Source organism: Miniopterus natalensis, chromosome 5 (genome assembly GCF_054644295.1).
Source record: "Miniopterus natalensis isolate mMinNat1 chromosome 5, mMinNat1.hap1, whole genome shotgun sequence".
Lineage (NCBI taxonomy): Eukaryota > Metazoa > Chordata > Mammalia > Chiroptera > Miniopteridae > Miniopterus > Miniopterus natalensis.
Genome location: NC_142085.1, coordinates 75,265,113 through 75,290,284, shown reverse-complemented (window position 1 = coordinate 75,290,284; position 25,172 = coordinate 75,265,113). Strand labels below are relative to the sequence as shown.

At 45.4% G+C, this 25,172-nt stretch overlaps 1 protein-coding gene and 1 non-coding gene across 3 annotated transcripts in view; both read right to left on the bottom strand.

Annotated features, from left to right (window-relative positions):
* Window positions 1-25,172, bottom strand: part of ARFGEF3 (ARFGEF family member 3) — a 116,170-nt gene that overhangs the window by 14,787 nt on the left and 76,211 nt on the right. For both annotated transcript variants that reach the window (XM_087817641.1, XM_087817640.1), the window contains 18 exons: window positions 24,663-24,828; window positions 22,559-22,666; window positions 22,013-22,228; window positions 21,739-21,849; window positions 19,825-19,975; window positions 18,897-19,217; window positions 17,937-18,070; window positions 15,731-15,876; window positions 13,556-13,735; window positions 11,745-11,889; window positions 10,080-10,202; window positions 7,893-7,996; window positions 6,183-6,327; window positions 4,880-5,008; window positions 3,081-3,257; window positions 1,358-1,472; window positions 468-570; window positions 84-215 (listed from right to left, as the gene is read on the bottom strand). In XM_087817641.1, the coding sequence (XP_087673767.1) occupies window positions 84-215; window positions 468-570; window positions 1,358-1,472; window positions 3,081-3,257; window positions 4,880-5,008; window positions 6,183-6,327; window positions 7,893-7,996; window positions 10,080-10,202; window positions 11,745-11,889; window positions 13,556-13,735; window positions 15,731-15,876; window positions 17,937-18,070; window positions 18,897-19,217; window positions 19,825-19,975; window positions 21,739-21,849; window positions 22,013-22,228; window positions 22,559-22,666; window positions 24,663-24,828 (2,706 nt within the window). The remainder of the gene's footprint in view (window positions 1-83; window positions 216-467; window positions 571-1,357; window positions 1,473-3,080; window positions 3,258-4,879; window positions 5,009-6,182; window positions 6,328-7,892; window positions 7,997-10,079; window positions 10,203-11,744; window positions 11,890-13,555; window positions 13,736-15,730; window positions 15,877-17,936; window positions 18,071-18,896; window positions 19,218-19,824; window positions 19,976-21,738; window positions 21,850-22,012; window positions 22,229-22,558; window positions 22,667-24,662; window positions 24,829-25,172) is intronic.
* LOC148093137 (U6 spliceosomal RNA) lies at window positions 12,406-12,514 on the bottom strand. The gene has a single exon (XR_015714641.1). It is a non-coding gene; the product is annotated as a U6 spliceosomal RNA (small nuclear RNA).

Genomic DNA, 25,172 nt, shown 5'->3' with positions numbered 1-25,172 from the left:
CTTGGTGATGAGGACCTTCAGGGGGGACCCCCAGCAGCATGCCAAGCTCCAGAGCCCCTGGGATCGGAAGGCCCAGCCCTTACCTGCTGAGCCATGGCTCGGATACGCCAGTACTCGGCCTCGGCACTGGGCGAGGAGGAGGGGGCTGCCACCCTCACCTGGCAGCCTTCCCCACTGAAGCTCTCGGTGCCGCTGTGGAAGCAGCCCAGCAGGTCCTAGGGGGAGACACAGTCGTCGTTCACCGGCTGCATCTGGGTTCATGGCTCCAGACTCTGTCTCAGGTCTGACACTGTCACTGTGCCTGGGACAAAAGTAATGATGCCACTACTCCTTTCTCACCCTCTGCACGGTTTTAACTGAGACCGCCTGCTATGAGGAGGAAGGTGGAATCCACGTGGCCAACTCGACGGGGCACCAGGGAGCTAGGGAGGACTGGACCCTGCTCTGGCTCTCTCCAAGCACTTTACCTTCACGGGCTTGAGGGTGGCAGAGAATGCGTCCTGCAGGGCACAGCAGGCCAGCCTCCACATTTCTTCCGTGAACACAGGGCCCGCCGTCACGAGGACGTACCTTCCAGAAGAAACTCGAAGTCTTAAATCCATACCTTTACTGCCACACCACTTAGACCCTAACGGACACATACACAATTTACTCCATGGTTTCCTTACAAGTCTTGCTGTCTTTCATCACTCTTGCCTTCAATCCATCTGGTGGTTCGTTGTCAATACTACTACTTCCTGAACCATGTTAGTGTAAAAATATCAGTGATCCCCATTACAAACAGGCCAATGTTTAAACTCAGGCTTGCATGCAAGACTGTATATTCTGTACTAATTTTTCCATTCCAGCCCCGTTGTCCACTGCTCCTCCACAAATAAACAAAACAATAAAAAACCTCTTTGTCACTTGTAATTCTTATCTCCATGTATTTTGCTCATGATGGTCTCCTGCTTGCCAAGTCCCCCCCTGTCACAAAGCTCACCTTGGGAGATCTGATCAGTGTCATTACAAAAAGCCCTGTTGACCCCCTGTTCCCCTCCTTTCCATTCTTGGCACTTATGGTAACTCCTTAGTGTGATGATTCTCTGCATGAATCTGTTATGCCCTTTGGAATGGGATATCTGCTCCTTGAGGGTGGGGACCTTGGCCTACACCTCTCTGTGCCGCAGAGTACCTGTGTAACGCCTACACAATAAATATTTGCCGACTGAACACCGAAATGAAGAAATATTAGCACAGTCATTTTTCTAAAAACCAATCTAAAAAGTAGCTCGTTACCACAAAAGATAATTTAGTGCCCTTGGATTTCATAATAAAAACTCCAGTTTCGTAGAGAGCCAAGAAGCCTTCTTCTCACCTAATGCAGGAGCAGCCCACCCTGGAGATGGTTTCCGTGGGCTTGGCCACGCAGGCTACCAGCAACTCAAAGAGGTCCTTCAGCATGGTGTTGATCATGCTCTCATACCTGATGTCTGCGGGAAGAGGCAAATCGAGGCTTCACTCAGCGCTATGATAAATGAATGGGTTGAAATGGCAACTGTAGCAAAGAGGGACGTGGGAGTGATAGGAAAATAAACATCTGTGATGAAAGTATATAATATTCATTTTTATTTAGCAAAATGAAATGTGTGGTTCACTTTTATGTGTTATGTACATTTTTCAAAGTTAAGTATATAATTTATTTACCTAAGTAGAACATATCATATAGCCTGAATACTAGCTAGTAAAAAATCTAAATTCTTTTTAAAAGGGGGGAAAATAAGACATACTTTCTTACTGCTGGGAGTCAAATTAAATTGGATTAAGTGCAGTTGGAAAACAAAAAAAATCTCTCGCCCTCCCACTTCCTGAACCCAGTCTGGCTTCAGCCTCCACACTGTCCCCAGGCTAAAGAAAATAAGACTTCCGAAAATCACATTCTGTTTGCCCAATTCAAGGAACAGTCAGTATTCTTTTCCTCAAAGTCCTTGTGATGCCACAGAAGCAGTTTTCAGTATAATCGGCAAAGGCCCCTGCTGTGCAAAGCAATGACCTGGTCAGGAACACCTACCCCTAAGGATAAACTTGTCGCCTACATGTGCAAACACCCACTCTTTTTCTTTCTCAATTAGCCCCCCCCCCCCCAAATCTTTCTACTAAGCTTAGTAGAGACAGCATTTCTTATCTTTGCTTTTCCACTCTCCCTTGGGGTTAAGTTCTCATTAATTTCTCTAACCCCTCCTCAGAGGGAGCCTCTCACCTCACCTCTGCCTTTATACCTCTGCATGCCTTTCCCTCTTCTTTGTAACCTCTAGAGCTAGCAGCAATATTTCTTCTCTCAAATTTCCAGATCTTTGCGCAGCAAGAGTCATAAGCAAGAATCTATATTTTACAAATGTTGCTTCACTGGGACCACAGTGGTCATATTTCCCCTGCATCTGGCTCCCTCTCTGTCTGCTGACTTCAACACACCCCACACTTTCAAGTCTTTTTTCAAAGTGCCACAGATATTAGGTACCTTCACTTCACCCCTAACCTATTAAGCAACATCTTGCCCATAATTTCAGCCTGTTCTAAAACCCTGCCTCCTCCATTTCGCCACCCCAGACGGAGCAGGACAATAGAATACATCCCTCCCTCACCCCTAGGCTACACTTACTACATACTTGAACTTGTCTCCCCTCTCCTAATACACAGATATCCTAGACCTTATTAGGTATTTTATTTTTGGTTGTACATATATTTCAAATATTCTGTTTGATAATTTTGTACAAGACACAGAAGTACTAATTTTCTTTTTGACAATCTACTATTAGAAGGTTGGCATTGACCATGTAATTCTATAGGGTGTCCCCCAAAAATGTATACATACTTTAACAGCTGATAGGTGTTATGAAAATGAAATGTATTTTAACAAACACTGCCTTTATAATTATTCAAAGTGTGTGTATACATTTTTGGGGGACACTCTACGTTTTAATAATTCTCAGGACAAAAACCACGCACTGGTATTTGCATTAGGGTTTACTAAGCACTTTTAGACAACAGTGCTGCCTACTAAGGAAATACTCCATGCGAGCTTCCCCGGGTGCTACAGATACCTGAGTGTATAAAGCTCTGGATGTGCTCCACCACCAGCTCACAGGACAGGCCAATGGCATGCTTGAAGTTCGCAGAGGCCACATCCCAGTAAGAATGGTCTTTATGGCTGCGACGGAGCCAAAGGGACATCACAGGAAGGAGGAGATGAACAACTGCATAGATACCAAACCCTGGTCCTGAAAAAGAAAAGTCAGCATCAGAATCGTGATCTCAGCAACTCTCCTGTGAAACAGGGAAGCTCTTCGCCATCTCTTGGCACTGACAACCTCTTTTCAAGGAGCTTCCCGTTCTCTGAGAAGGCGCAAGGAAGGAGAATTTACCACTGCTGGGGAATACAGGTCTCCGATGGCATTTTTCTTTTTTGTTTCTGCATTATTTTAGTTATGCAAGTAATACATGAATGCATCTATAAAAATTCAAATAATAGTAATAAAGCTTAAGTATCACTTGATTGGCCACTTAATCCTCAGATGTAAACAAAAGTGAGACATCCTTTTTATAATCAACACAGAAAACACATGGGAATACAAAGAAGAAAAAAGTATATTTTGATGTATTTCCTTCTAGTGCTTTTTGAATGTATGTGTGTTTGGGGGGGTTGTGTATTTATAAATGTACAAAATTTCATAAAATTGAGATTATACTCATATATATGTACATACATTTTAATATAATGCCTTATAAACAATTATTCATATCATTCACAAATATTCATTTTAATGTCTGTAGAATATTTATATGCTTTTATCACAATTAACCCACTTCGGTGTTCATAATTTTTTTGGTATTAAGATGTTTTAGCATACATCATTATACATACATTTTTGTCTTCATTACCATTAATTTCCTTTGATGACAGATTTCTAGGAGTAGAATTAGTGGGTTAAATTCTCTTCACACACTTAGTAGCACTCAATGTGAAAGCAGAAAATGGTATTGACCAATAAAACAGATTTAGAAAAAGTGGCATATAATTCATTCTATAAAATACCTGCTTATTCTTTGCATTTAACTTTTTAACATGCGAGAGTAGCTACGATGATTTTCCTGAAAAAAATTCTGATATAAACTTTGCAATAGATTTTAAAACAGTATCAATTGTCAGGTCTTCATCAGTTTATATTGAATACAAAAACCCTCTTATTACTATAAACTAGTGGTTTCATTTGTGGTTCTGATGGTTAGTGGAAACTAACATTTCTATATAAATTTCTTTAATATTGAGAAGCTTTGGGTAAGTGTGCGCATGAACCTGAATTGAGAACGAGAAAGGAATTTCTAAGGGACATTCTTTTCCTGTACTATCAGGGTGCTAGGTGATCACTAGATGTCATTTTACAAATCTAATCACCTGTGACCTTTATGTAATCAAGTTGCTGCTGTCTTAATCCTGCATGTATGTCTGAGCGGTTTGTTGATGTCAGTGGTAGACACTGTGAACCCTATTGACAGCTCTGGGGCTAAGAGCATGGGAGACCCGGCCAAAGAGGAAGGCCGGATTTATGGAACAGAGTAAAGCCAACCGGCTCACGGGGACGTTGATACCACAGCCTGATTATTGTGGGGCTCCAACACATTCAGACAACCGACCATCACCCATTACTTCTAAATGGATCGGTGGTAAACAATCATAGAACATATCTTAAACATCATTGCCATAAGACAAATATTTATTGAGCACCTATTATGCTGTCTAGGGTTACAGCAGTAAAACAGGTAGGCACTTACAGAAAAACCTTCCTGATAAAACTTATATGTATAACACCTGCCCCCAAATGATAGAGATAGAAATATTTACCAGGTGTTTTGGTAACATCTCTCAACAGCTCGAAGAGTAAATCCAAGGTTGGTGGTTGGTGCTGCCGTGGACAGTTGGACACAGCTGCTGTTAGCTGCTCCAGCAGGATGATCCAGACTTCTATCAGACCTGGAAAGCAAAAATAAGACCTCTGTGGGATTTGGTTAAACATAATACAGAATCATTGCAAGATAAAATGTGTAAAAGAGGTCTGTAAACTGCCATGTCCTCTATGGGTGTCCCCTATTAAGGCAGCCTCAAGGCCTATAAATGGACAGATTATGATTTACATCTTTTGACAAAGTCAAAGGGAAAAAAACACTCAAATTTCTTGCTTATAATTGTCTGGGTTGGAGGTTTACATTGCTAAGCAAAAATTATGCTTATCTAACCATTCAAATGAAACCTCTATTAGGCAACCATCTAGCCAATTTCCAGTATTTTAATTGTCTTCTACATTAGGTATTCCTATAGCTCTTTCTCATAACTAGTCTTAAACTAGTGAGGTTTTACTGTTTATAATCTCTATAGAAAACTGTAAATCTTCTCACCACCCCCATAAATGATTTTGTAATAAAAAAATAAAATGGGAGAAAAATGTAAAACCAACACAAAAGCAAATTTAAGAAGCTTCCCCTAAAAAGCCTTTTGCGAGAGTTTGAAATAACCCATTCCCAGATATCAGACCCCTATAAGGACATAATTTCCATTTCTACATCCAGAAACAGGACAGGGTCATCAAGTAGGAGCACAAGTTAACCAGTCTGAAAACTCGCCAAAGTTACCAGACTGAACTCCAATGCACAGGAAATTACATGGAACTAATTTGAAACACATTCTTTAAAATTATTCTCTTAATGAGTCTTTTGCTTCTCCAGTCACAAATAGATTCTCTCTTCAGTAATGGCTTAATTTCTCCAGTCTCTAACCAAATAGTCCTGCAGGAAGTAATTATATAATGATCGTGTTTCCTAGAAGGAATTAAAGGCAATTATCAGCCAATTTAAGTACCAATGCACCAATGCAGCCACATTCCAATTTGCTAAATTCAAGAGAATCAGAGCTAGAAATTATATTTAGCAGAATCTGCAAATCAGCACTGGTTTTAGATGGAGGCGTCGATTGTAAAATGTTTTAGGAGCACCCATGGAAACATTGGGTAGACCTGTTCTGTTAGAATCATAAACAATAACAACATAAAAAGATGATCATTCATGATCTATAAGCTACTTAATTCATGGCTTAAGCTTTTGAGACTATGTACACGGCCAATAACCTGGTTTAGTCTAATTGATTAACTTACCAGTGTCATCATCAAAATCAGACAGGACCGACTCAATTCCATCCTCACTGCTCGCTGACTGCTCCTGAAGTCTTCGAGGCAAGCTAGCAAGTCGCCCACTAAGGAATATTGGCTTCATGGGCATTTTGTAGATTTTGGCCAATAACTAAGTAAAAAATACCAAATTTCAGTTATATATTGAAAAAAGCTACACTCTGGGTGTTCTAAAACAACAAAATTATATACGAGTAATAGAAAGGGGAGAGAAAGCCAGAAAGGCTGCCACTGTATGGAAGGTTTAAAGCTGGTTGGTTGTGATTTGACTTCCTAAGCTGGCTCGCAAGAGGCATTTACCTCAGGAAGCAGATGAAACAGCATCCAGTGGCAACCAATAAGTAGAGGGGGAAAAACACAATGAATACGTTTTCAGCATCTCAACTGACTATGAGTTTTATAGATTTTTATAAACCTACTAAGGGAACTGTGACACATGACAAGGATTTTTGCCTATGGGAAAAGGTGTTCTCTGGGGATCATTGAGAAGAGAGTCTTGTAGGCCAATTGGATACCAGCCTCGATTTCCCCTCACATGACCCCACATCAAAGACACAGGGGGCAATGGGGCAATGAGGAATCTGTGAGTAAGGTCATCGAGGGGAGTATGAGAATCAGAGCTGACAGACTGCCCTGGGCTCTTTATTACCCTCTCTCCACTGAGCCCAGTCCCCCAGGGATCCCTGTTACTAAAACAAACTCCCACAGACCCTTATATCTTCACCCTTATGTGCCCAGACTGTTCTAGATACCAGGGAAACAGCTGTGCACGAGATGGACAAGATTCTTGTCCTGTGGGTCTCACAGACAAGAATCCTTTCACACCTAATAAATAACATTTCTGACGTAAATGTTACAGAGAAAATTAGACCCATGGTACTACAGAGAGTGACCGAGGTGCATGGGGAACGTTGGCAGGGAGCAGGTGGATACCAAAGCCCTGGTCTCTCTGACAGGTGATGTTTCAGGTGAGATTTGGAAGATGAGGGTCTCAGACAGAGATCTGAGGAGGAAAATTCCAAGCAGAGAGAACAGTGATGGCCCTGGGTGTAATAAGTGGAGTTGGTGTCATGTCACGTGGGGCCTTATGGACACAACCTGAGAAGGAAGGAGAAACCCTATCTGGGAGAGGGTGTCACTGATGCCTAGAGGAGACAGGGCTTCAAGGACGGAGTATCATCTTGTTCCACAGGCATGTGACATGGGGAAGGACAGAGCATTATTGAAGTGAGCATAATTAAGGTCACTGTCCACACTGACAGGCGATGTTTTATTGGATTTCTCTACTAGCTCTTGATCGAATACATCCCTCTTACTTTTCCTATGTCTCTCTTCACTGGTTGCACCCGCCCCCAGTCCGCATTTTGGTTTATCAGGAAGATCTCCCACAACCTCATGACTCCACTCTCGACAGCCTGACACAAATACAGATTCTGTAGCTCATCTGAGAAAAAATAATAAGTTCCAGAGACCTCAGGATCCTGTGTGTTCTAGCACACTTATTACTTCCTTCCTCTCCTTCGTGGACAGGTTGGGGACAACAATTAATACTCCAAATCTGAGTCCCAATTGCCTCAGAGACAGCAGACAGTTTCTCTCTCGGGCCTCAGCAAAAGACACCCACATGTGACTTGCAAGCATCTCCGGAATCAGGTTTCAGGGCCTGGGGCTTGGTACCTGAGAGCAGCGCCTGAGGTAATCCAGGGCAGGCAGGCACAGATCTGGGGCCGTGGCTCCTGGTCCCGGGACACAGTCTCCAATCTCCTTACAGTCCACCTCCCCTGGGGACAGCGCGGGGAGACAGACACAGTTATTCTTGTTTACGCCCTCACAACAGAGACCTGTTTACTCACACGGCATTAGCTCACCCAATGTCTGCTGGAGCAGAGAAAAAAAGAAAAGAATTACTCCAACTTGTACAACCCTGAAAAAAAATAATCCTGTTCCCTGCATGCATGTGTACACGTTAAATACAGCTGGGATCGCGCTGCACATCTTATTTGGTTGAGATTATTTTGTTTGGTAACTCCCTGTTTTGCTAACAATGAGCCCTTTCTCTATTCTGCCACAGAGCTGGCAGTGGCTGAACACTGTTCTCTTGTACCTGGGCTCCTAGCTCACCTCCCTGGGCCCTGCTGCCGACAGTGCGGCTTCCGAAGCCTTCACAAGGATGATCCCAGAGATCAGCCATGCGCTGTGCGGCATGAAGCACCAGGCCTCTCTCCATTTGGAACAGGACCTCATTTCGCTGCCGGTGCTCAGCACTAAATAGTGATGATAAATGAAGGCTCTGGGAAGATGCTAAACAGCTGGGGTTTGGGGTTGGAGGCTATGTAATTGAACTGAAATGAAATTCTATCTTTCTTTCTTTTCTTTTTTTTTTAATAGATCTGTAGAGGGCTTCTGGATTTTCCATAGGTAGACAGTCGTTGAGAATGATCAGTTTTGTTCTCATGGAATGAACCCATTTCTTGACTTTTAATAAAATCATTGCACAGAACTGTAATTGTTTCTAATTGTCTATAATCATAGCAACTAGCACCATCCCCTGTGGGTAAACAGACATAATTACTAGGCATTAGTTAAAATTCAGAAGCACACAAAGAGGCATTTTCTTCTTAGAAAAGGAAAGATAAACATTTCTTGTTTTAGATAGAGCCTGGCGAACGCCTTTTGTACAGGGCCTGACAGAAAATACTGCCTTTGCTGCAATTTCGTGCCCCTGCTGCACGAAAACAGCCACAAATGACCGCGGCTGTGTTCCTATAAAACCATATTTATAAAAACTATCAGTGGTTGGATTGGGCTTGTGGGCTATAGTTTGCAAACTCCTGGTTTAGATGAACACACCTTCCAGTATAAAAACACAGATCAGGTCAAATTCATGTTGAAATAACCAAGCGGGAATTAAAAATAAGTTCATTTCCTAGCTTGGTGGTCACAGTGAGTATTTAAAAGTGTTTTTTTTTACTGAGGCTGCTGTGGTACACGTCGAAGTCTATGCAAATAGCGCCCCCTGGAGCCAGGGGCAGTCCTCAGCCAGCATGGCTATGCTCGGGGCTCAGACGTTTCCAGTACCCCCAGCTCAATAAAAATAATTTCACCTTCTAATTCACAGAAAAAATAGGGCCTACCTGTTTTAAATATTCTCCATGTGAACACTGATAATTCTGCATCTCTATTTTCAGGGCTCAACTCCCTCAGATAAAATCTCAAATTTCTAACATGTTGAGAAGCATCTCCACACAAATGTGTCACTGAAACTGTCCTCCACACCAGACCTGCTCTCCTTGTGGATATCCCAGTTCTGGGTCACACCAGTCCTTGTAAAAAACTTGGTAGCCATCCCCAGCTCCTCCTCTCAGCTGCCTGTTCATTTCAAATCAATGGCTTTTTTTCTTTACTAGCCTCTATGAAAGCATTCAGCTTACCAAACTGTAATTATTGATGCATGTGTCTGTTTCCCAGAACAGGCTGCGAGCCTCTCCCGGGCGGGAAGCATGTTTTATTCCTCTTTACATCCCATACTATGTCTGTGCCCATGTAGCAGGCACCCCACTCTTTATTGAACAACAGAAAACCCAAAATAATGCTTCTTCAATAAAATCTAGGTCTGTGAAATAGTAGAAAACATGCTTCATTACAAGATTATTCCATGAACACAATGAGAAGTATCAACCCTGGACAAAACCCGCCGCTGCTTTTACAGTAAGCTCTCTGCTTCTGCGTATGCACCATCTGCCCCCGTCCCGGAATGCCTGCTTGCTCCAGGCAGTCAGTGGGCCTGTCTCCAGGGCCCTCCACACAGAGCCACCCAGGAAAGGGTCCCCAGCTGTGACAGGCATGAAAGGGGACTCCACTTACCCAGTCCTTTGACAAACTTCATAAGGCACATGATGTAGCTAGTGGCTGCATTAGCAAAGACCTGGATGTTGTCGGTATTGAGAAAAGCTTCAAAGACATCGAACACTGGAGCTTGGCCTTTTCCTGAGGGAGGGAGATTATAGGATTTTAAGGAAGTTAAGTCGCTATCCTTCAGGTTGCCCATACTCCCAGCTCCTTCCACAGGGCCTTGGAAAAATCTGAAGAAAAGCCAGTGAATGGACAGCCGGCCTGCTCCAATGCTGTGCTTCTTAGCTTTGTAGCTGCAGGAGGGCTACAAAGAGAGCCCAGTGGAGGGGTGGGGGCAAAGCTGGCTCAAAGCAGGGCTGAGGGAATGTGTGTCTATAGGACAGTGAACCGTGGGCCTCTGGAATTCTTCTGCACCATAATTATAGGGAAGGAAAGGTGTAGACAAATCCCTGATGGCATATACTAATTTATTTATATCTGTGCAGGAAACAGTTAACACAGAAGGCCTGAGACTGCCGTCCTTCAAGGCCTGCTTGTAAACCTGGCCCTTGGCTGGAGACTGGGAACTTGGCTCTCAGAATAATTCTGGGCAACAGTTAATGGTTAAGGGTAGTTTTCTGAACCTAAACTGTGCAAACAATGTGGTTTATTCTGAACACCCGCTTTTCTTCGGGAAGTCTGGGATTTTGGTATCTACTAGGAGGAAGGGACCTCTGGGACCACCCTCAGCTAGGTCTCCAATGCGCTTTCCTGGGCCAAAACATTATACTCATATTGCCGCATTTTTCACTGTAGGGGAAAAAGTGTGCTCCGTGGGACCCATCGTGGGGAGTGAGAGCACAAGGAAGCCTGAACAGGTATTCCCCCAGATTCTGTCTGTCTTTCCCCCTCATAATCTAGCTTGTCCTTACTATTCACCATAATACTTCTTAGCTGTGAGCAATGTAATAATAAATCTGGGTCATGTAATAAAACAGCACGATTATATGCTGAGTCCTGAGTCCTTCTGGTGGGTCTCTGAATGTGGGGGTGTCTTGAGACCTCTGACACAACACCCCTGGTTGCTGGGCATGCTTTATGGGTACCCATCCATTTCCAGCCAGACCCAATTTCCTGAATTTGGATTCCCCTGTGTTATGATAGTTTTCTGCTTCTCTCTAGCAAGAGGATAATATTTTTTGTTTTGGCTTTAGGCATTAGCTCAATACAGACATGTAAAAGTGAAAACAACAGAAGTCTCTTAGCCTTTCGTCCAATCTGTCAGCAAGAGCAGGGCCTGACAATGCTCAGGGCCCTCACCTGCTGGCGGAACTCAGAACCCATCTATGTCCCTGCAACACCAGCTTATTTCCTGCTGATAAAGCAGGTCTGCATGTCAGGCGTCCCCATAGTTCAATTTCCTTTGATAGCACGAAACTTGGCATAAAGAACTAATGCTCTAGAGCAAAAATCGACCACACATCCTTCCCACAATCACCATTCCTATTCAAGTCCTCTAAAGAGCAATTAGGCAAGAAAAAAAAATAAAGGGTACCAATATTGGAAGAGGTAAGATTCTCTGTGTGCAGATGTCATGGTCTTATATACAGAAAATTTTAAAAAACTCTAACAAACATTGTCAGAAGTAATAAAAGGAATTCCGTAAAGTTTCAGGATATAACACCAACACAGTCTTACCCATGGAGTAATCGCCAACGAGGTACTCTTTCACCTCGGACTTGCTCCCGCTGTGCACCGTTTCCAGGGCGCTGAACAAGGGCCTCCAGCCCGACTGGATTTGGGTGGAACACACTTCAACCAGCTCACCAATGGATGTGACGACCTGACAGAGGCAAAGGAGGTGGCAATGAAAACCCTTTTCTTACTAGAAGCAGGAGAATTTCTGGGAAGGGTGATGTATTTCTCTGTTCCCTATTTCCAGGTTAATTTTCACTAAAGAGAAAAAAACAATCTGGACAAACTCCCGCAAAGATCTTCTAAATAAGCAGTCATGTTGCATTAATTGGCATTTTACTAATGACTAATGTTGCTGAGCAACTTTTCGCAAGCTTATTATTAGCCATTTGTAAATATTTTGCTGTTTTTTAGATTGGGGTTTTGTCTTCTCATTATTGTCTTTTTATTATTTTTAGAGTTCTTTATGGATTCTAGATTCAAACTTTCCAAGATCTATAATTTGCAAATATTTTTTTCGTAGCCTCAGGCTTGTCTTTATTTTTTAATTGTGTTAGGAGAGCAAAAGTTTTAAATTTTAATGAAGCCCAATTCATCAAAAAAATTTTTGGTATGTGTTTTTGTGTTAATCAGCAAAGGGCAACAGGCTGCTCAGGAACTGCTCAAATATGGACTTGCGTGTTCCATGAATTTGCATGTCACCCTTGAGCAGGGGCCATGCTAGCCTTCTCCATGTTGTTCCAGTTTTCATATGTGATTGCTGGAGTGAGCACTGCCAAATTTTCTTTTTATGGATCATGCTGGTGTCATTTCTAAAAAATCTTGGCCTAATCCAAGGTCTCAAAGATCCTCTCCTATACTTTCTCCTAGAAATATTTGTAGTTTTTGTTCTTACATTTAAGCCTATGAACCATATTGAGTTATTTTTTGTATATGTTGAGAGGTTCAAGTGCAGGTCATTTTTATTGCATATGTTCCCTCTATTGAATTCCAGAGGCATCTTTGTCAAAAATTAATTAAACATAAATGTGAGAATTTATTTCTGTACTCCTATTAAGTTCCATTGATCTGTAAGTCTGTCCTTATACCAATACCACACTGTGTTGATTAATGAAGTTTTGAAATCAGGGAGAGTAAATTCTCCAAATTTGTTCTTTTTCAAATTTGTTCTCTATGCTCGGTCTCTTGAATATGCATATAAATTGGAGAACCATCTTACCAATATCTTTTAAAAGTCTGCTTGGATTTTGAAGGGATTGCTCTGTACGGTGCCCGTCTTGTTTCTACGACCACCAGGTGGCGCAGTTTCATGCGCTGACCCCACGGAAGGGCTACCTTGTCATTTCAATCCTGGAGAGTTATTTTTTCCCTCTACTAAGAGCCAGTGTTAGAAACAGGCTGACCCTCTCCTCAGGGAGGGTGCTGCTTGGGTTCATTTCTAATTCAACCTTGGCCGGAATGAACACCAGTCTTAAAGGTTTGCATTGAAATTTATCTCCTGTTCTTCTGGCCTCAGGAATGTGATAGCAGGACGCAGTTTCACCTGATGACAAATTCTGTCACGGCAAAGCCAGTCTTAGAGCTCTGCTTACCTCCTTGGCCTCCCACTGCTACTTTGCTGTGGGCTTCTTAGTATTCTCTACTTTCTTGCCAGAGTGTCAAAGCATCTAAAAAATTCTTTTTAAGCCTTTAACATTTTCCCCTTCCAGAGAGGATCCATGTTCCCAGACTACCATCGTCATGCTAGCTATGAAGTCTCCAGTCTGTCTCTTTGCCACCTGTCTCCCAGTTGGTGATGACCGTGACACACTGACCTGGTCTTGGACATCTTCGTCACACAACTCCAGCTGCATAATGCGTTCAAAGGGTCGGAAGAGTGCTTCATTGAAGTGGAAATGAGGTGGCTCGCTCCAGTCAGTGAGGACCTCGGTCAGTATGTCATGGATGAAGGAAACAGCCTTCTGAGACACATGTCTTTCTTTATGGCAGGCAGCCTGCGACATTCGTGAGAGAACAGAACACCGTCAGGGCCTTCAGGCAAGTACGAATCTGGTTTCTGAAGGTTTTCCTAACCCACCTCGTTGCAGGCAGGTGGATGCAGCAATTCTGTTCAAGTAACAAACATTTCAAGGGATATGGATACATGACCAGCACACTAAACTGTATTCGTAATGGTCTAACAAACCAATCAGACACAACTCCAATTTCACTTGAATGTTTCTAGGAAAATAAGAGTATCTAGTCATTTCTTCTTCTTTTTTAAATGTAACATGATGGTTTTCTTGGATGATATGGGACATGCTGACTATAAAGACACCAAAGCGGCCCATGGTCTCATTCTTAGCTGTGCCCCAAACATATGAAGATCAGGGGTCATCTGTCCCTCAGTGAGGTGGGCCAATTGCACCAATATAGCTCTAATTGGTCTAGAGCTTCTTGTATTCAGGCCCTTTCGTAGTCTTCTCCCACCCCGACCCTGGGCTTGGATGTGTGGCTTTCTCTGGAGAACAGCAAATATTATATAAGTAGAGAATTAAAATTTGTCATAATTTGGGGTTTGCCCTCTTGCTTGCCTTTGGAATTCTAAAAATGCCATGAGAACGAGCTGGGGCTAGTCTGCCGGAGGAGGAGAGAGCCCGTTGTCCAGCCTTCCCAGTCAAGGCCATCATGAACCAGCTGGCCACAGGTGACATGTGAGGCCAGCTGAGATCTGCCAAGCCGGAAGAAGTGCCCAGCTGAGCCCAGCTCAAATTTCTTTTTTTAAAAAAATTAAATATATTTTTATTGATTTCAGAGAGAGGAAGGGAGAGAGACAGAAACATCAATGATGAGAGAGAGTCATTGATTGGCTGCCTCCTGCACGCCCCCTGCTGGGGATTGAGCCCGAAACCCAGGCATGTGCCCTGACGGGGAATCGAACCATGATCTGCATCACTGGTCGATGCTCAACCGCTGAGCCAACCTGGGCACAACTCAGCCTGGGCACAACTCAAATTTTTGATCCAGGGAGTCATGAGTTATAAATGGTGGTTGTTTTAAATCACTAGGTTTCTGGGATGGTTTATTACAGTGTAATAGATAACTGATATACTGTTTCTCCATACTAAGGTATTATTTTCTACTCCCTTTCCTTACCAGAATGTTCTCAGGTTAGTGAATTAAGTTCCCCAAAAACACTATATGACATATCTCTACCAGATAAGCACTACAGAGCTATTAAGAATAGTTATCACTGCAAAACAGGGCAACAATTTTCCTGCCAACTTAGAAGCAGCCAGGCATCATGTACTGAGATGCTAAGATGGAGAGTTAGCATATAAATTATCATACAAACTGCTTTCCTTTGGAGAGGGAAGGAGGTTCTAGTATTAATTTTGTTGGGAAAACCAGGACATATGGTTCTCCTTCTTAGAAGGTACTGCTCAGAGTATAGTTAGCTATGAGAAAAAAGAGACTGGCAGGAACGAAAGGCATTGTTACAGTCCTGTATAAAAACAAAGCTTCAGCCCGGCCGGGCGTGGCTCAGTGGTTGAGCATCGACCTAGGATCCAGACGATCAGGGTTCGATTCCGTCAGGGCACATGCCCGGTTGCGGGCTTGATCAATGACTCTCTCATCATTGATGTTTCTCTCTCTCTCTCTCCTTTCCTCTCTCTGAAATTAATAAAGACATATTTTTTAAAAATAATAAATAAATAAATAAAGCTTCAGACTCAGGTTGATACCAGGCGGTAAAGAATGGAAACTGGCTGTGTGAGGCACTAGCCAAACTGTAGAGGAGGAGGGTCCTGAGACCAAGGCAGTGCTGCCCTTTGGGATGATTCTTCAGGTGCCATGAGGAATAATGACAGAACTATGATGCCGTGACTGGGTGAGAGGAACCTTCTCATTGCGCTGTGGCCACAGCACTCTGTCCCCACACTGATTGCAGACCCCTGTGCGGGCTCCGCGGAGGGGTTCCCCGAGCCTCTCCCTTCCCAGGCCCTCACCTCCACCAGGTGCGGGGCCACGAGGCTCCAGCAGCGCATCACGTGGAGCAGCGGCCTTGACTTGCTGCGCACGATCCTCAGCATGGCATCCCCCAGGCGGAACAGGTGGAGGGCGCTCTTCCGGTCCTGGGTGGATTTCACTTCTCCTACGGGAAGAGAAGACCATGAAAGCCATAAGGGCGAACTCAGAGTTTGACTTGCTCAAGCACAGAGGTAGGATGGAAATCAGAGACCGGTCCTTGGGCCAGCAGGATGACGGGGTGAGTGCTAACCGGGGGAGGAGAGGGGCTGGATTCAAGGGAGTCTTAGGCGGCTCCCTCGGCAAGGCCCGGGCGCACCTCCCCTGGTCACCGCTCCATTCCCAGGGCGGCCGTGACAATGTGAACAATGCTTGTGGATGCAGGAGAACAACTTGTGGTTAAGTAGGAGGGCTGGGGAGTCAAGCTGCCTGGGTTCGAATCTTCTCTTCACAGTTTAGTAGCTGGATTACATTGGACAGGAGATTTACATCTCTGATCCACAGTTTCTCATTGTAAAAATGGGGACAATAGGGCCTATTTCTTAAAGTTACTTAAGGATTAAATGTACTAATACTCATAAAGCGCTTTTCACAGGCACATACTACTTGACCTACACTCCCAGCTATCATCATGACTGTTGGGGTCGTCACCCTCCGTGGTCACCATCCACTTTGCCAATCCTTAGAGGCACCTCCGAAGCCCTTGCCAAGCAAGTCATGCCCTTTTGCCACCCAACAACATGCTGTCTAGCCTGCTGTGTTTCACTTCAGTGCCGTCCTTGCCCACTCTGATCTCTTATTACTTCTTTGCCGCTATCACCTTAGTCGTCTGCTTTCCCTTCTCGCTCATGGCCTGCTGCCTCCCCTTTCCTGCCTACAGAACGCTGACCATGATCAGGCTCTTCCAACCAAATGCTTCTCATGAGTCTTGTTGTATCCAATAAACTTCAAAATGACAGTAATAATAACCACCGGCATTTATGGAATGTTTGCTCCGCATCAGCCTTGGTGCTTTGCATCTTTTAACGATTTTAATTTTTAAAGCCAACCTTAAGAAGTAAATGTACTTCCTGCCACTTTACAGATTAGTAAACTGGGTGCTGGAAAGGTGAAGTGACTTATCTAAGACGATGCATCTGGTAAATGGTGAAGGCCGCATCCTGACTCACATCTGACTGACTTCAAAGCCAATGCTTCCTCCTCCTGGGTCTGCTGTCTCTTCCTGTCCCTGGTCATTGCTTTTTGTAAGCTCAGCGTCTGCTGATTTCTCCAATGCACTAGACTCAGAAGGCTGCCCTGGGCTGAGAGATGCCCTGGAGGTCCGATGGTTCTGGAAGGTTGGATTTATACAGCTAAGGTTCTAAAGTTTATTCAAAAGTAGTGGGGAAAGGACAGTGGTCCTCATTTAGAATCTGCAGTAAGGGTCAAAAGGCCAAACACATTACACTTAGAAAGTCAGGTTCCTAAAGTGGAAGGGACCTCAGGGGTTGTGCAGTCCAACCCGCCACAGGGCCCCGCGCCTCCGCCTGAGCTCATCGGGACCCGGTGCTCACTGCTCCGGCACAACCCAGCTGTTGATGGACGGCTGCCTTTATGAGCAGCTGCCACCATTTGGGACCAGTGAAGGATTCAGTACAATTCTATTCCTTCTTCCACAGCTGGCCTTTATCTGGCCTCACGTGTGAAGACAGTGGCACCGACCGGTCATTAAAAAGGTGTGCCCTGACAGTTTTCCTAGGAGTGGCACCAGGCTTCTGTTGGCCCTTCCATTTGCCTCTCCCACCGTCCACCTTGGAGTCAGTAGCAGCTTCTGCAAGTTGCCTGACCTGAGGCGAGTGGTGTGGTTTGCGATATGGAGAAGGGTTCCCACCCTCGGGAGAGCTATCTGCACCCTGAGCAGCCACATCATTTCTCTATCATCACCGCCCCAAAACCTGGCAGAACCTAGCCCAGCTCTAGTGGTAATACCTGCCCCAGTGGCAGCAGCAGCACTTCCATCCACAAAGCAGAATCCCACCCCTCGCCCAGGCACACACGCATCACGCCTGGACACTGGGGGACAAATCAGCCAGGGCGACCGCATGCGGAGGGAATGCGGAGCTGAGCCTTCGGGCAGGGTGTTGGTGTCAGAGGCCTGGGCTGTTGCCTGCTAGCCTCGTGGCACAGTTTCTTCAGGGAAAGAGTTACCTGGCATTGCCAGCGAGTAATCAACTGTGTCCGTGACAGAATGGAAAAGCTGGGACTGCGACGCTTTCTTCAGCTGGTAAAGAAAACCTCCCAAAGCCATGAGGTTCAGCTTATCGGTAGCATCTTCAAAGAGCCTGGATGAAACCAAATGATTTGTTACTTGGAAATAGTTCAGCAAAGTCTTTATCGCAGAATGATTACGGTAACTTTGTTAGATGTGATTAATGAAATGTTGTGTAAACACTGTAAATAAACATACGGGATTATTATATCGATTATGACTGTATACAGTACACTCTACCTCCAAGAGTTTAATCTGAAAGGCACAGGCCATATTTAAAAAAACAAAAATTTTTTATCCCAGGAGTAGCTCAGCCATTGCAGGTCCTCATAAAAAATCTGGCAAGAAGTTGAAAGATAGCAAAGCATCGCTCCCAGAAACGGAATGACTGGGACTCCTTAGAATTAGCTTCAATTTCATAAGCTACATTAAAGAAAAACCCAGAAAATGAATTCAGGCTTTTGATGGACTACAACTGATGAATATAAGGCTGGGCATGGCTCTGAGAATACAAAGGGAGAGTAAATCCCATCCTGTATGCGCCCTGAGGGCAGGGACTGTCCTCATTCCCTCCAACTCACACAGCCCGTGGAAGCTCCAGTATCTCCTGGAATAACGAACACTCCTTAACATAAGGGACCTTGCCAGGTTCCTTTGTTTTCCACCCAGCCAGGCACAGACTTCTAGGAGGAGTTTGGGAGGAGGTTCATCCTAAGTGTGGGGCGTGGCAGGAGACAGAAATTCTCTTTGAAAAAAGTTAAGAGGTTTACATGACTGGAGAACTAATCAAGTTATCCCAGGAGTAATTCTGAGACCAGAGAGATGGATGTGGTGTTGCCCGCCGGTGGTGGGTGCTCCGTGGTGCGGAGCCTTTCTGGGTGCGTGAGGGGCGCACACACCTGTCGGCCTGCGTGGACAGCGTGAGCACGGCCTTGGCAGCGCTGCTCCCGGTCATGAGGCTGCCCCCTCGGAAGGTGGAGGCCCGGCCTCGGCTGCCTTCCCTGATGAGTTCTTGGATGGAGAGGGGCTGGATGACGGGGGCCGCGCTCAGGGAGCTCTCCTGCTCCGGGCTCTGCTCCGGGGGTGAGCCCTCACATTCCGGGTCCCCAAGGAGTCCAGGGCCTCCGGGAGCCTTCTGGGTCTGGCTGATGGCCAGTGGGGGCTGAGAGGTGCCATCGCTGAAGTGGGTGTGCTCCAGGGTGCCCACGTACTCACACACCCTAGAGAGAGTCACACACAAACAGCTGGTAAAAGTTGCAGCTCAACTGGACCAGCTCCGCAAACCCCACAGTGAGACAGAAAGCAAATTCAGCTAGTTTTATAGTGCTCCTCAATTTCTTCTTTCCTCTGGGGATAGCCACCTCTCTCCCTCTCTCCCCTCTTGCACTTTGTGTATCCATGCGGATATCCAAAATCCTTCTTTAAATGAAGAGGAAATTAATAAATATGCAACACTGTTATACTGCTGACACATGACCAGCTTTTAGATCTGAATACTATTCACTTAACTTACATGGTTTATCATCCACTATTTAAGAAAGTGTTTTTTCTTCCTTTGTATAACACATCTGCCTCTCACAGACTATGTCAATAATCTATTCAGAATTCCCTAAATCAAACTCCGTCACTCTGTTCTTCTCTAAGTCGTACATTCGGTTGGGCCCCTAGTCCCTCTTCTCTTTTTAATCTCTCACTTGGGGTTTATCCAAACTCTGTGAGTTATCATCATTTGTTTACGTGCCGCAGACCCTGGAGTCTACCCCTTCCATCACCCCCAGGCTCCCTGGCAGGGTGGGTGCCGTGCGGGGTGGGGATCCCGCCATGCACCTGAACACGTGTGGCCAGCAGTCCGGGTTGTGGCTCCCCATCTCCAGGCCTACACTGAGGATGGCGTCCATGCACAGGACGTGGGCTGTGTGCAGCGACACCCCCTGCAGCTTCCCGATCTGCTCCAGTTTCTGCTCCACTTTTAGTTTCACTGTGCCAGAAAGACATTCATTAAAATAGAATTCCAAGTGAGGGAGACGGAAAGGGAGAAAGGATGGAAAGGAAAGAGTGTGCTATCATGCAAAGGCAAAGGGAAACAGTAGGCATCACTGGCAGCAAGTGTCTCAATGGCAGGTCCCTGTGGTTCATCATGCAAACTCCCCAGCCCTTGGGCCCCACAGACATTGGAGACTCCAGCTCTGTGGCTTCAGAAGTTGGATGGAACCTGAGTTGGTGGGTACGGTTCCCCCAGGCCCACCCCTCGGTGCTGGGTCAGGCAGAGCAGGGTGGATGGGCTTCAGGTGCTGGCCCCAGTAAAGCCACTTGTGCCCAGATCCTTCCCCTGCCCCTGTATACTCAAATTGATAACATGGAAGAATTCCTGATGTTCTACATGTTCTGAGATTTAAGGTTACATATTCATGATGATGGTTGCCTAAAACAACATCTGTATTTCACTCTGAATGCCACACTGACTGCTTTATAACTGAAAATTACCATATCATTTCACTGCCCCAGTTTACATTTATATTGTGACCTTCAAATAATAATTTTTTATTGTAGAACACTAATGAGAAAGGATGCAGAAGGTGACTTAAGATGTCAATTATGCAAAATGCCAAGGCGAGGCCAGACAACGACGTCCTCCATGAAGAAAGGTGTCAAGTCATTAGAAGACAGGCCTGGTGTGGCAATGAGTGATGGGCCAGAGCCCAGAAATACAGCACCAGCTCTAACCCTAACAGCACACTCACTTTAGAGGAAGGTGAACAGTACTCCTGCTGTAAGGGGCAAGCTGGTTTTTAGCAAAGCATCATTTGTCACATGGGTGTGATATTGATTTTATTTTTTATTTGTATATAATTTGAAGATTAGTTTTGGTTTTATAGTTTTAAAAGCTTTAAATGTAAGGATTTTTACATAATTTGTGGTTGTACATATTAAGTAAAATTGTGATGCCCTTTTTTCGGTTAACACTGGGATCTGCGAGCCCTGCTTTGCTTCCACGTGGGTCTCTATATCTTTCCAGTTTGAGGAAAAGTGCCCTGGCCTGTTTTTCTCAGCTTTTAAAAATGTGCCCAATGTTCCTATTGCTAGCTACTGTACATACCTGATACACAGCATGAGTATAAATTGGGCCAAGCTTCCCACTTTCCCTTCTGTTTGCTGCTCCCGTTCACCCTCATCAGGAAGGCCATTCTCTTTCCGTATACTTACATCAGCACCCGCTTCACTGACTGATTTTAACAAGTAAAAATCAACTCTTTCCTGAGCTCACAAAGCTCAAGTTTTTCTCTGACAAGAGCAAAGTCTTCCTGCGCCTCCTCTCAGGGATTTCCTCCATCTGTTTGATTTCCCCCTTCAAAAACCTGGCCATTCGGCCTTCCCCGCTGCAACCTGCAACACCCTCAGATGTGCACTCTGGGAAGTGCCAAAGCTGGTGGCCAGGTGACGACAGGGGTGTGACTAGCCCAGCCGCTGGACCCTGGTGTCCCACACAACGCCTGTGAGCAGCCAAGTGAACCTTCCTGGTGGCCAGCGGCCAGTGTCTCTGGTCCAGAGGGGTCTCTGCAGCAATCTGTTGGACCATCCATGCAAACAGACCCAAGCCTATGACCCAGTGGGATCCCACGATCAGTGGAAAACCTACGCCGTGCATCTCACATGGAACGGGCACAAGTGTCTGCTCTTGGCCGTGCCCGTGTGTGCACACCGCACATACACCACCGGTGGATTAGGCCCTTCAGCCCTCACCTTGCGCTATGGCGTCGCCGGGTTCCTGGGCTTCCTTGTCTTCTTTCTCTTCCTGGACACAGGAGGCCGCTGCCATCTGGGCAAGGGCCGAGGCGCAGTTGGCCGCGACTCCTTTAGAGGAAACAAATGAGTCACCCCTTAACCGAGTCTATTCTCTAACCACTCAGCTGGCAGAACTCTCCTAAAAGACTTGTTTCCCACTAGGGCCGCTCCCAGTGTGTTCCCCAGGGACCCCCCCAAGGCCCCGGGTCAGAGACTGTACTTCCGCCGGTACCTAGGGCACAGCTCAGCCGCGCCGCTTTCCGCAGCCCATCCAGGCTCATGCAGATGGCATCTCGTTCTTTTTGGTTCTGCTCTTTGATGCCCTCAGCTCCCAGAATGAAGGCCAGCCCTTTGGAGCTCCCCGCCATGCGGCCGGTCAGGGGGGTTGACAGAGTATCGATCAAGTTCTTCCAGCAGCCAACCAGAATATAGCGGGCAAACGCCACACCTAGAATGCAATGGGGCATGGGTCACTTTCCAGAGGAAAAAACACACCTGGCCATCAATGATGGCATGGGATTCTTCAACCATCAAAACAGCAATACTGAGTGGTGTGCAGTTCTACTACAGGAAAAATAATTTAATGGATTTCACTTTGTGCTGATAAATAATGAATGTTCCTTCGTCAGCCAGATGATGCTAAGTAACTTCCACCAGGCACTTGCTCTGCAAAGACAAAACCTTAACTCATAGATGTCAGCACCAGAAACTGCCAATAATGATGTAACTGCTAGTGCCACATGCAATGTATGTATATTCGTACACTCAAGACCCTCACCTGCCACCGTGGAGTCATCGATCCTCCTGCTCTGGGCAAAAGGAGACTCTGTAGATGCTGAGGCCATCAGCTGGCCCCCAATCGCGCTGCTCTCCAAGCCATCGATATCTGTCAAGGAAAAAGAGCACCAAAACCTGCCATTTATCAAAGTTATAATGTAGGTAAAGGACAGATGAATTCAAATAATGCAAAGTTTATCTGATCACTGAGATTCCACAGTTCTAGAGGACACTTTGACGTGACATCAGGATTGGCCACAGTTAGGACAGGGACAGTGTTGATGCTCCGATGGCTGCTATAATGTTTCCTTGCACATAGTGAAAAGATGAGATGGAAGTTTCCAAGCTCTAGGTTAGTTGCTATTCAAATTCACCTGTCACTTTATAACTGGAATTTGCTACAGAGAATCATAGAGCCTAATTTTGTCTAATTCTTATGAGAAGTCCATTTGCTATCATTAATCTAAAGTTAGATGACTTACCCATGGACGTAGCAATTGAGCTTCCAGCTCTATTAGAAAAGGGCTGGCTGGCTAACAGTGATGACTGATGAATATGGCGACTATAAGAGCTTGTTATTTGTACATTTTTACATCTGCCGAATGACTCCTTTTATTAAGCTTCAGGTAAAAGACTAAGTTTGGCACAAACTATGGTATTTTAAAATTAAACCTGGCAGATTTAAGATCCCCACCCAAATTCCAAGGCCCTTCTAAGCTCTGAGCAGTACCATGAATCCCTACTGAAGAGGGTTTATGAAGACAGAAGGAATCCAAGGACTGTTATAGGTAGAATGACGGTCTCACACATGAGAGAATTTGTATTTTTCAAATGGATGCAGATGTTACCGTGATTAATAAAATATAAACTGGTCACTTGTCCAATGATCCTGATCCCCAACATTTAAAACCCAGCCTTGCTTCCCCCAAATTCCTTCCTAGTTCTGGAATCAAAGTCCCAAATACCAGACAATGACCAGGATGTGGCTTGCTGTGGAGAGACCTCACTCTACGCCTTGATTTCCTGCCTGATTCCTAACTGGCCCCCAAATTCCTCATTGTTGGATGTCACCTGCCAGTAGCCCATTCTGCCAACTTTGTAAGAGCCTCCAATACCAACCACAGGCAACGCAACATCCCCTTTGGACAACAGATCCTGCCTCCTAGCTGGACCCTGCTGTCCCTCCCCAGTCCTGCTCCTTCCTGTCAGTGTGCCTTGCCTGGGGCAGAGCCACCCTGAGCTGTGTGAGGACGTGTGGCACTACGCAGAGGGCAGGGAAGGTGTCGACACAGGGCCATACTCCACATAACCTGTGAGCTGAAGCCATGATGGCATCGCTCAGATCAGAAACCAGCCTGGGAGCTCAGATCAAATGGAGGACAAGCCTGCAGAGCTCACTTAGTAAGGCTACTGATGACCAAACTTTTGAGCACTCCCTGATCTTTACCTGACATCATGGTTAAGCCATGCAAAGCCACGAATGGCTGCTTTTGCCAAAAATTTGCTTCATGACCACACCCCACGATGCTCTCTGTGCTCTCATGTGAAATTTTTAATAGTTAAGTGGGATTTTTAAAACTCTGCACACTGAAGACACAGATGCCGGACAACTACTTGACATTATTTTTAATTTCTGGTACAGCTGGGAAGGGAAGGGAGAACCTCTGGTATGGGCAAGAAATGGGAATGAAGCCAAGTTTAAAATCAATCATTTTACATTACTGGCAAATTTCCAAGAGTACTGAGTGATATAGAGTAGGACAGATAATAGTTACCTATTAATACATGAGAATTTCCAGGAATAATTCTGGGTGTTGTGCCCAGAAAGTACTTCATATCCCAGAAGAGGCCTATAGTTTGCCACCAACAGATACAGGGGCTAAGTAAGTCCTAATCTAATGGGGCACAGTGAGCTCTGCAGAGTCCCACACGGAAAAAGTTCAGAAAACTCTTGTGAGGTGAATTCATGACATTTCTCTGAAATTGTCACCAACTGCCGGGGAAGACTGCTTGAATTAAACACCACTGCATCTCTGAAAGGGGAACTGAAGAGTGAGCACTCCCACCCCACCGAGCGGCACGGAGCCGCGTCAGGAGCCACTGACCGGTCAGCATGGTGATGAGCGGGAGGCTGTTGTCCTCAGGGCTGCCCCAGTAGCCAGCCTCTCCCAGCATGTTTCTGTCGAGCACCTGATGGTAGAGCTCCTCAATCCAGGCCTGGGAGAAGACCATCAGCACCCCGCTGGTCTGCACCTGCTTCATGAACTCTTTCTGCAGAGAGGATCGCAGGAGAAGGTGACCAAATCTGACCCCTGCAAGCACACAGGCTCCTCCACTCCTCCGCTGCCACTTTACTCCCCACGTCCCCCGAGTCAGCACTCGTAGGAAAAACAAAACCTCGCTGCTGACCGAGGGTAGGAGGGAACTGAGATGGAGAAGCCCCAAACTTCATGAAGTTCCTTTCCTTTATATCTTTTGGAGAAACACTGCTGAAGGATTAGGGATACCACATTGTATATTTTTTACTTCTTGATGTGCAGAAGGATTATAAACTGCACAGAAATACTGAATAGGGCCCCTCCTCACTGCCCAACAGCAGCAGCAGAGGTGAAATG